The following is a 12,051-nucleotide window of genomic DNA, read 5'->3' on the forward strand; positions in this document are numbered from 1 at the left end:
GACTACATCTCTCTAATTACTTTCTGGGAAAATTACTAGTCTGTTTCCTAGTTCATGAACACATATCATTTTCTGCCAAACTGGTGCAGTAGTTTTTTTGTCACCAGAGAAGACTGCAGCAGTCCTTTGCTGTAGTCATGGGAAGATGCTGTGCTGGTGTTAATGTCTTTCCCAAACTGACCCAAGTCTGAGCCAGCATGAGCGGTGCATGGCCGTGCTTCTGTAAATACCGAACTGGCAGTTAAAGGGGTCATTGCTGTCAGTGACAGGTTTTGTTACTTGTGATAGTCATTCAGGCTCTTGGCAGTTTTGGGGGATAGCAGAAGCAGCAGAGAGTTCATCACCCCAAGCCCATCAGCGTATTTCCTCTGCTGTTGCTCCTCCCGCTGTTGTCTGAGCTGAGGCATTGTACTGGTGCCATCTGTGCGCTCTCCTCTCCTCCCCTTGGCTGTAGCTTGGGGTCACAGCTTTGCTGCTTAAGCTATCTATTCTTTTTCATAACGTTACCAGCTTGGCGGAGTTCAGCTTGTCTCATTGTCATCCTGTCACCTTTGCCTAGCTCAACAGCAGTGCAGTTGCTGGATGGTGAAACGGTCACCCGACGTCAACAGCTGTGCAAACAAACAAGTCAGCATTGATATTCATCAATAGCTTTGTGCAGTTGGGGCGGTGGGATACACCAGAACATGGGCAATCTGTCTGCTTTCTTTGTCCCACGGTATAGCCAGATCGGCCGCTCCGCGCTTCTGCGGGCGTGATTGTCGTGCCGTGGTGTGCCTGCGTCCCTCTTCCCTTCGCTTCTCCTTCCTCTTTGTGGGCTGCCTGGCTGCTCCGGGGCACATCTGCCGCCTGTGCCATCTGCTCGCCGTACACAGAACCCGAGCAGTGTTCAGGTAGTAAGTACAGACAGTAATGACAGAAAACAGTAATTTAGTTCACTAATGGCGCACCACTAATGCTCGTTGCTTCTCAAATGCTCAGCAAAGCAAATAGCGTGGAACATTGGCTTGCAAACTTGCTGGCAAGGGGTAGTTGGGGGCTGGTTTTGGTCAAAAGTCTTACGTGCACAAGTGAGTATCTCCCACTGCACTTACCTCAAGTACCAGTGCGCTTACCTTGTTTCATAGCTTGGAACTTCTTCAAGAAAACATCTTTTTCAGAAGTTGTGGTGGTGGGTTCTCTCCTTCCTGGCATTAGTGGCAGTAAGTTATGAGGCACAGGTGTATGGTAAGAATGTCATTTGCTATTACTTTGTATCTTTCAAGGGAAAAGTATTAACAGACTGTCAAGAAAAAACTTATTCTCAAGTCAGAATGAATATACAGCCAAGATTGTTCTTGTCTCTTATGCAGATCTATTGGACAGCTTATGGTGGTGCAGGTAATTCCTCAGAACACTGTGACCTGTAGTCACTTCCATTAGGATCTAGCCTTGTGACAGCTCCCCAGTCAAATTGAGCAAAGATAAAGGGCACTCTCTCTGGGTGAAGGAAGATGATGATTCACAGCATAGGCACATACAAGCAGTGAAACTGTTTTGTTTGTGGAATCACCTCTAGCTTGGGGTCAAAGATTTGTAGAAATACATGATCAAAAGTGCAGTTAACAATTAATACATATTTATATTTGCTGGTCATATCAACTGTCATGTGTAGTAATTCCAGGTTTACCATGGTGGGTTGAAGTTAACGATGCTGTTGTGCATTACTGCAACAGGGAATTACAATGTGAAGCCGTGATGAACAAGAACAAATTTATCTGTTGACATGTTTACCTGCAAGTTGGAATTCCCTGTAAGCATGTGCTACGTGTCCAAAACAGGACTAAGGCGGACAGGATCTTACAGGGCTGGCTGAAAGGAGCTGTACGTGTGTGTAGGGAGAGAAGTGGTTCGCTTGGGCAGTGTTTGTTTCAGAGCCTTCCAAATTGTTCTTTCCTTTAGTAACTCCCTGCTTACTCGAAGTGTCACAAAGAGAAAGGCTGGAAGCCTAAGTCAAGGGAAGGAGCGGGGCTAGGGATACTTCTAGCGAGAAAACGTTGAACAGCTTCTGGTCAGCAGTTGGGACTCACTGAGGATCCGTGTTTCAGTTCCGTACTTGCTAGAAACTGCTTTGTCTGTTAGGTTTGTTAACTGCTTGTGAGAGCTGTTAATCCATGGTGGCTGTGCTGTACTGTGTGGAAACAGGTGACCTCCATGGAAGAAGTCAAGGATGGACTTGCATATGTCTTACATAGCTTTTACAAGACTGTACCTGTCTTTTTTTATTTTCTTTATTTTTGCCCTGAGAGCATTTTAGGGCAGTATATTTTTATCAGCACACCACAAACAACTAAGCATCGTAAAGTTGGCAATGTCTGCAGTGAGTTTCAGGAGGAGAAAAAAAAGGGGGTTGAGAGTGCTTGAGAGACTGTTAACTGCTGTGCTGCAAGACATTGCACGGGATCCGTAAAATAAAGTGTATAATCACAGCGCTTGTATTTGATTAGGAGTGATTAGTGGTGCAGTGGTTATTAGCTCTATGCATTAATTTGTGTAACTGCTTTTCAGATCAGCTTCAGAATTTATCAAGTTGTTATGTTAGCACTTGGAAAGTAGTGTCAAGGAATTTAGGGAACAGACTGGGGAGGAGGAGGTGATTAGAGCAGTTTATCACCTTGGAAAGTGGTGTTAGACTGACAGCAGCGTGTAACGTGGGTTAGCTGTTCCTGCAAGATCTACTGTGGATTACTGAGCTCAAAGCACCCTTGAGAGGGTTACAGGTGTAGTTACAGTTGAGCAGTGTGCTGTATCACTGTCGGGCACTTTATACTGGGTATGCTCATTTTTATTTTAAACCAATCACTGGTGGTTTAACTGGATGGGACTCCTGCCCTTCCCTTGCCTTTTTAATGTGCATTATCGGTAGGTTCCAGGAGCACTGCATGGACATTCCTATGTGAAACCAGGATGATCAGATGGGATAGATGATATAAGGATGAAGCCTTCGTGTGTATCCTCGGAAAAGATCTTGCAGTAATTTTCTATGATTTCTTTTAATATTCAGCTCTGAAGGCTACTAAGCCAGTCTTGACATTTTAGGAAAGCACTCAAGTAATAATCAACCTTTTCTCTGCAAAATGTGTCCGTGGTTGGAAGAGCTTACATTCAGATCTTCTCTGTAACCCAAGAACACTTCGGTGAGAGAGGAGGAATTATAGTCAAGTTATGCAAATGATATTCATACATGATTCTTGCAGGTGTTTTATTAAAATACGTGGTGAGTTCTTTGCTTTTTTCCCTTTGTGTTTGAACCTGGCTGTTACTACTTAAATTCCGCAAACTGGAGCAGGGCAAGTTTTATTACAGGTGGCCAATAAGCAGAGTACTCTTGCAGCAAGTTGTGAATACAGATGGCAGTTGTGTGGTGAAGCAATTTGTCACTGACTGCTAAAAGGCCAGAAGTTAAATGACTGGCTGACAATGTAAGCATAACTACTGGGCTTGTTACTTGGCAAATTCGTGTAGTTGGTATCAGGTCCACATTTACTTTATGTAAAGGGAAGCCCTCTTTGTAAGCTCTTTACAGAGAGAGTGGTGAGGTGCTGGAACAGGCTGTCCTGAGGGGTGGTGAGTGCCCCATCCCTGGAGGTGTTCAAGGCCCTGGGTAACTTTGTGTAGATCCAGGCCTGGAGGTTGGTGGCCCTGCCTCTGGCAGAAGTGTTGGAACTCTATGATCCTTGGGGTTCCTTCCAACCCGGACCATTCTACGATTTATCTCTCTAAAGTGTTGCCTGTTTCTGTTATGAGATTGGTTCTGTTTCAAGGACCAGATCTATCTATCTGTGAGTGAGCCTAATATTGGGAAATAATAAAACTGGAGGAAATGAAGTTAATATTAGGGGAAAGCAGAAAACCTCAAGTTTTGAAAAATTTTTCCCTGCATTGTTACTTGTTACCCTTGTAAGCTTGTTTACTGTGTGAGACCGTGAGCAGCCATGCACTGTAGCCTTGTGTTAGGACACTTTCTGACCTTTCACAGGGCTCACTCCAGCTGCTGTAGGGAGACAAGTAGGTATGGAGTGAGAGGAGTTGCTGATGTCCTGCTCATTTCCAGGGAGTGGAGTTTCACTGGGAATCTTACTATTTGTGCCAGCTTGCTCATGGGGGCTTTTCATGTGCTGTGAGGTTTTGTCTTGGCCCTTGAAGTCTGGGAACAGTCTCCAGAAATACACTGTATGTGAGGTTTGCTTGTTGTAATCTTCCTACTTGTGCTAATCTGGTGGTTTTGGGCTTTTGTTTCTCTTTCTCCCTGTTTAGGTGAGAGATCCTTGGAGCAGCAAAATTTTTCCTCTTTCTCAATGGACTCAAAGGTGCACCAAAGCATATCAGGCAGCAGGACACAAATGGCCTTAGCAAAAAGTACTTTGGAGTCCCAAGAAACTAATTTCCTTCAAACGGTTTTATCATCAGTTACCACTCCCTTTGATATGACTTTACTTAACCAAGAGGAAGTGATCAGGATCTCCGAAGGGAGAAGTACGCCGTTGGTAGATGTCTCCGTAACAAGCAATGAAGCATTTTTAAGTGACGATGAATTTATTAGCTCCTTTCCAAAGGCACAATGGACTCCTCCACTGAAGCCTTTTGCAGTTTTAACAGATCATCACTCAGTTAATGCGGTAGAGCCACCAAGGGAAACGTTGGAAACTGTGTTGCTAACACCTTCATCATCCCTCCTTTTCTCACCAGACGGTATCTCAAAGGCGGCACAGCAAAAGACTCCACTGAGTGCCGTCCCTGAACACGGTAACACTTTTACAGCATCGAAGCCTTTTGTACCAGATAGTGAAATGCCAACAGCAAGCAGAGACTTGCCGTTGTACCCTCCAAATACACCTATTTATTTCACTTCCATTCCTTCAGAGTCGGGATTTGCGGTACGGGAAAACATAAATGCAAGTTTAACACCTCTGCCTTTGGGGGCTACTTCGGAAGGATCACCTCTTCATCTCAAGCTGCTGGATAAAAACAGCCCTGTGACCCCAGATGCTACAACACAAAGTGCAGATGCATACAGTGACATTTACGCTGATGTGAGCAGCAGGGCAGTAGAAACTTTGAGTGTAAGAGCTGACCCCACTCCAAGCATTCCCTGGGCCACACCGGCTTCAGCAGCTGATGCAGAGCCTGATTTCTTTTCTATCAGTCTTCCAGTCGCCTCTTTCCCACTTCACTCCGCTGCCATTTCCACAGAGTCTAATACGGTTCTTAATGCCAGCCTGTTTACACGTGAAATCTCCAGGACAGCACCAAATCTGCCTGCAGGCTCAGAAATATCAAGTCAATCAGAGCTTGACAGCGAGCTCATGAGTCCAGTGCCTTTCACGAGATCATACAGTTCTTGTCTGTATTGTGACTCAGTTTCACTTCTGCCAGAAGCGGGCTTTTCCCCAGAACATGATGTGGGCTCAGGTGATTATGTTGAAACTTTGTCCTTCAGGTCCTCTGAAGTACAAGGCATAACCCCATTTACAACTGTAATTACTGACAGGTATGAATTAGAGGAGCCTATGCCTGAGATTTTTGATACTTCTTTTCCATCAAGACCAGTTGTTTCATTTTCTTCACGATTTGCAGAAATGCCTGATTCAAGCATGTTTTTAAGCACAACAGACACAGTCCTGAACAACAGAACACCTGTAACAATTTCTCCTTCCTACCATCAGCTCCCTGGAGAAACATCATTGAACATCTCTGCTGCCCAGTTTTCTCTCCCTGTTTTGGAAACAGTTTCTTTGAGACCAGGCACTCATTCAGAAGTCTCTGATGCCACCACCGTTGAGTTCGACTCTACCCTCATTGCTAGTGAGGTGGTGGCATCATTTGCAGTCATTCATACAACTTTGCTGGAGTCACCAGAACTAATGCCATCAGAATCTGTGGTTTTGCTTGACAAGACATTTACAAGGGAAGAACCCTCTTTAAATATTTCGGATTTTCCATCCAATCTTTTATCAACACCGTTTCTTATTGAATCTAGCTATTTGTCTTTATCATCGGCCATCCTGAATTCTTACTCAGTCATGCAAAGTGATTCATCAGTGTTCTTACCTCAGACTTTGCTGACTGGGACGTCATTGCTTTCAGTGGATGTTTCCAGTTGGGAGTTGGTTGCCACTGTCAGCCCTGCCACCGTCAGCTCTGTCTCAGATTTCGAGGTTTCTCAGTTCCCTCTTAGCCAAACATCACTCTTCTATTCAAATGCATCCTCTGTTCTGGGTGTGCAGGTTCCTGAAATAACACCATCGTCGCATTTTTTCTCTGAGTCATCTGTGTTTCTGGAAGCACCCTCAGTATTGCCAGCAGGCTCTGAAGTTGTGTTTACCTCAGCTGTTACAGGAGCTACCTCTCAGTTGGAGCCCTCACTCTCAGCCTCTCACTCCGTGGTTCCTACCCTGGTGCTGCCCACTTCTGACACCCAGTCTGTTACCAGCAGCATCTTGCTCAATGAAACAAATCTGATCTCGTTGTTTACTACTTTTCCGGCAACTCCTGTCTTAAATGTATCTTCATCTCTGCTCTCAACTGCTCTGGCTTCCGATGAGGATATTGGTGCTACAGTTAGCCCCACACTGCTTTTCACATCTCTCAGCGAGGGCAGTGCCTACACAGCCCTTCCTCCAGCACACCCAGACAACATGACGTCACATGCTGACAGCAGCAGCGTGATGCCCTTTCCTACAACATCTCCATCGTTTGCTCCCACGCAATTCCCATCAACTTTTATCCCTCCCACTGGATATGAAGTTCCAGCAGAAAGCAGTGTTGTAACTACTGGTACGGATGCATCAGCTGCTTCCACCACTGTCCCCACGACTGCTGCCACTGGTGCCACCGACAGCCACAGCACGACTGCTGCAGTCAGCCCTGGGGCGTTCTCCTCCACCTCTCTGGTGACCACTACTCTCTCTGAACCTGTGGTCATAACCTCTTCTGTGACCACTACCAGGCAGCCCTACGTGTGCGACATCACAGTTCCCGATGCTTACTTAGTCACTGCAGGTAAGATGCTCCTAACGTGTTTATGTTGTTTCACAGAAGGCGCCATAATGTGAACCCCTAGCGTAGCTGCACATGCTGAATTAGCTAAGGCAACCTTTCAAAGCAATATGGTGTAAATTTAGACAAACAGCCGTGAAAGCATTGATTTATCATTTAGTCTTGAAAATAATAGAACCGGCTCAAAGTCCATTGTGTAGCAAGTTACTTACACGTTACACTGCACTGAGAATGAAATTGTCTTCTGAAATTGCTGATCCGTGTATAGGAGTACACTGAATTAGAGGCTGCTTTATCATTTCATGGGTTGTAAATGAATGTTACTGTCATGGTACTGTTCTGCCAAACTATTAAATGTTCTGACTGAGTAAGTTTCTCCTTTCAGTTGTTGCTGCCATTTGTAAAAAAAAAAAACAAAACCCAAACACCTGCATGTGAGGTAATGTTGTAATATGGAGGAAGAGAGTGGGTTTAAAACATGTTTTGGTTTTGTTACCCCTTTAATAATTTTACCATACTAGCTTATGTTTATATTTTCCCCCCTCCCATACTTACTTCACTTGAATTTGGTGTGTGTAACCAGAAAAAGTGACCTTAGTGTGTTTCAGAATTAATTCTCTCAGCATCTGTGTTTGCTTTTCTTGGTGTTTTCCCACCTATTCGAGCTTGTTAACAAAACAATGCCAGCGAACTAATCCAGGGCAGCTGCAGAAGTGCTGCATGTTTTGTGGTAAGCAACACATTTTGCCCTTAAGACTTACTTGTAGTGTGTAAAGTATCTCATCCTCTAGATACAAAGGTGAGCTGGCTGTGCTGGTGATGAGAAAGATTTTATTTTTTTAAATTGTTATTATTTGATGTTATTATTTTTGAGTAGTTTTGAAGGCAAGATTTTGATGGAAAGTAAATGCAGGATGACAGCACCACACTTTTCAGTTGTTTCCTTGACCATACTTGCAGTCTCAGTTGTGACTGTAACAGACATGACATCAATACGGATGTGGAGGTTTTAAAAGCAGTTTCTTCCTTTATGAATATCCCTTTCAGTAATCAATGTCATGTTTGTTTACTTCTTATTGAAGAGAAAAACAGATGCATATTTTCTGTGGCTTTTTTCTGACCTCATCTGCATTCCACACGTTGCCTACAAACCCCTGACTGCGTTATGACAGCAGGCTCGTTGTGCACAGGTCAGACTGAATGTGCTGTGACTTTCAGATCCGATTTGAATGCCTCAGTGGCTCTTTAGAGGGTTGTTTTGCTAGAATGCTGAAGACGTTAGATATGGAAAAACAAAACAAGAGAGAAAATACCCTTGAACTGTATGCACAGTCACTTTTTAGGATACAGTCACACCTCTACCTGTTTCCTTGTCCATTGTCTTATCTGTGTGATGCAGTTGATCTCATTGCTTGCTTTTCCATGCATTGCACAGTTGAAAATGCAGCTTTGAGCCAAAGCCCAAGAGATGAAACTAAAATGTATTTACTGACTGACATTAATTTCCAGTGCTGGCCCGAAGAGCTGTTCTGCAAAATGTCAGTGAATCCATCAGAGAAGTGCTCAGAGTTCAGTTCAGGCGATCAGTAGAGCTAGAGGTAAGTGGTATGAAGTGTATGCAGATAGTCTTCGATCAAGATAATACAAAGGTGGGTTTAGTTCACAGGCTTAAACAGTGATTGCAAAACAACCCATGTACTATATGAGAGAGAGGTTTATTCTAACTTAAATATTACTCTTTTGTGTTTCTTGTTAGTGTGAATATGACATAAGTTTTTATTGTTTTAATTCAGAATGTCATCCTTTGCTTGGACAGACCTTTCATGTTTTTTTTCCAGGGGTGAGCAAGCAGTGCTGAGCCTCTACTTGTTCTCACCTCCTTTGGCTGGTGAATTGAAACTGAACTGAAAAGCTTTTACCCTTTGAAATGCCTGTTTAAAAGTTTTGTTTCTTCTGCCAGCTGATTATATACTTAGCACCTTAAAGGAAACTTAAGCCTTCTGCTCAGACTTGTACTATTTTATGTTGTGAGGCCATCAACACTTGCAGGGGAAGTGGTGGAATCCCAAATTCAGAATTTGGCAGATGAAAAAGGCAGGGAAGAAAAAAAACAGGTGTGCAATGGCAAGATGTTCTTTTTACACCTTCAAATAGGTGTGACTCCTGTCCTTCCCCCACACAAAGGGCTAGGAATTGCTGCATTCTTGGTTTTGGTTATTTTGTGGTATTTTTTTAAAACTTCCTCTGCTTTCATGTTCAAGGAATCATCTTTGCATGATATTTCAGTGTTGTTTCCTAACCTCAAAGTGAGCATCTGGTTTAGATGAGGCTTAAAGGCTCTGTCCCCCTGCTCTGTCTGAGAGAAAAAGGCTGTAGAAGTAGTTTGGAGGTACCCATGTTGCGTAATTAGATATTTCAGTAGTGAGGGCAAAATTAAATGTTTTAATGGAACTACTGGTGTAGATTCAGGTTCAGCTGTTCTTGCAGTTTTTCGTGTTGGCATTCATCCAGTTATAAAACCCAGCACCACCTTATCTCATTTCTTTGAGCCTGTGATCTTGTTTTCACTACAAAGTTTACTCAAGTAGCAGTTTGAATTTTGAACATAACTTGAGTTTCTCCATGCACAGAATCTCATGATGCCTCTAACTTCTGCTTGCCAATCTGTGCGGGGAAAGCATTGTTTTGATAGCTCCTTCTGTAGTTGCTGCTCTCAGTAATTAAACAACTCCTGTCTGATATCTGAGGATATACCTCTCCACTACCTGGTCAAGAGAGGAGTGTTAGGAATTCCTGCCAAACTTCTGCCACACTGAGCCACTGCTATAAATTATGTTTAGTTTAGGTCCTTTTAGCAATGTCCACCCATTCACTTTTTAGGTGCTTTGTAAATAGGGCTTTTTTTCTTCTGGTTTGTGAATTATACCTTCAGATTGTCCAAACTGGCATAGTCAAGTAGAAGTCAAAAGTTCATGATTATAGAGCTACACAGATTTTCACTGACCTTACTTGCCTCAATAATAGGGAAGCGTTTACCCTCTTAATAGTAATCAAAGTAAAACAAAATCTATTGCTGAGTATTTGAAGGTTGGATGGAACCAACAGTTGGTATCTTGCTTCTTTGTGGTTTTGCATTTTAAACTCCTTCCTTTCATGCCCACTGTTGCCTTGTAAAGCTCTCAATAGGATTTTTTGGCCTCAAGGCTGCTCAGAAGCAACTGTTTTTATAAATAATGCAGTAAGTCCACTTCAGTGCTTTGTAAATTATTTTTTTGTCGAATGGAGAAAGCAGGTCTGTGGAATTGGTTCTGCTTGTTTTATGCTAGAATGCTACTGTCACACGGGTTCTCTTTGTGATGCCTTATGTATGGGGTTTGCTCTAAAAATAAATGCTAGCAAATGATTTCTCCTCTAACAGCAAAGTACTAACAAAAATGTTATTTTAAATAGAGCTGTGTATAGTATTGGCATGTTTAATAGTGATGTAATGCAAAATTTACACTGAATTTTTCTACTGAATTGCTGAACTTAATCAAACAGACCTGACTATCCTTAGTCAAGGGAACTGTGTGTGCATATGTGAGTTATGGTAAAGCTGCACACTTCTCTAAGCTGCTTTTGTACTCAGTCTCCTGTTACAGCTCACAGATGTTGTTCCCTTGCTGTGATGTAATGCACAGTTAACTTTAACTTGGTAGTAACATATGCTTTAAAAATAAAATCCATGGCAACAATAGATGTAACTGCTGCTCACTTTAAGTACAAACCAAGTTTAACACTGAAAGGAGAATTAAAACAGGGTTTTTTTCCCAACTTTTTCAGTTGAAACTTTGGTCTCTGCTTCTTTATTATTTGAAGCATTCTGAGTTGTTGAAGTGGAAAAAAAGGAGGTAGGCTTGGATCCTGTGCGATGAAAAAGACCTTTGTCAATTTTTTCCTATCAAATGTCTTACAGCAAAGAGAGAATAACTTAACATTTTACATTTTTTTTCCAGTTGGTCTCAATGTATTTTTTTTCCAGTATGTATTTGTGTTTTCCAATTGGTCTCATCTGCCAAAGCATGAGACCCTATTGTTTGAATGAGAGCAATTTTTTGTCAACTTTCTCTAATGTAAACCTTATGACACTTGGGTAAGATCTGCTATACAGCATTCCCTTGACTTAGCTTTGTTGCACTGTGGTGTGACATAAAATAGTATTGGCACTGACTGGCTGCCAGGACCCCTGGTGCCATTAAGTTCATGCCAACAGGAAAAAGCTGTTTGCCAGTCTCATCTGTGCTTGGGAGACTTTTATCATCCAGTATAGTGTATATATACCTCAGCCGCTTTGCTGCCATATGTAAAGTGGAGTTCTGGGTCTGACCTTTAGGGTATTAGTTTCTATAACCCAAAGCGGGTAAACTTCTGCCTTCAAAGTAAGGAGAGCAGTTCATTGCCAGGCAGTTAAATGCCTCTTTCAAAGATGTAACCGTGGGGACTTGCGCTGGTTTCGCCGCTGCTCACCACTGTCGAAATTCTGGCTCGTGCCGTTTGGGCGTGTAAAAACAGTGAGAGAATTGTTGCCTTAGGATCCTAACGTGCATAGAAGCAGAAGCTTTCTTTCATTTTTAAGACCTGTGAGGCTTTGTATCCCATCTTCAGGACGTTAAATGCTCTCTGCAGGCTCTTTACAGGATGCTAAATAAGGTGGTGGTGAGGAAATCAGTTGTTTATGCTTTCTGCCAGACTGCATAACACACTGGAGTGTAGGCATGGATTAGACTGTAGCAAAGGTGCATCTAACCAAATACATTAGCAGACAATGATCAGTACCAAATTCTTGGGGCACATCACAAGGGACAGAGTAACCATACAGTGATGTTTTCCCCCAGTTACTTTTCTAGCCTCCAGTAAAACAAGGCTTGAACATGTCTCTCGTGAGAGTAGCTTTGAGTGAGATAGGTTGTGTCCTGGAAACAGCAGACTTGGGCTAGCCATCGCACTTTGGAGAAGGGATGGCTTAACTGGAGG

The 12,051-nt window shown here is 42.9% G+C and overlaps 1 protein-coding gene across 1 annotated transcript in view; it reads left to right on the plus strand.

Annotated features, from left to right (window-relative positions):
- Positions 1–12,051, plus strand: part of KIAA1549 — a gene marked incomplete at both ends in the record, with an annotated part of 147,858 nt that overhangs the window by 68,594 nt on the left and 67,213 nt on the right. The window contains 2 exons of the mRNA XM_084273031.1: positions 4,297–7,041; positions 8,548–8,636. Coding sequence (XP_084129157.1) covers positions 4,297–7,041; positions 8,548–8,636 — 2,834 coding nt within the window. The remainder of the gene's footprint in view (positions 1–4,296; positions 7,042–8,547; positions 8,637–12,051) is intronic.

Source organism: Gallinula chloropus (assembly GCF_964237585.1).
Source record: "Gallinula chloropus genome assembly, chromosome: 1".
NCBI lineage: Eukaryota > Metazoa > Chordata > Aves > Gruiformes > Rallidae > Gallinula > Gallinula chloropus.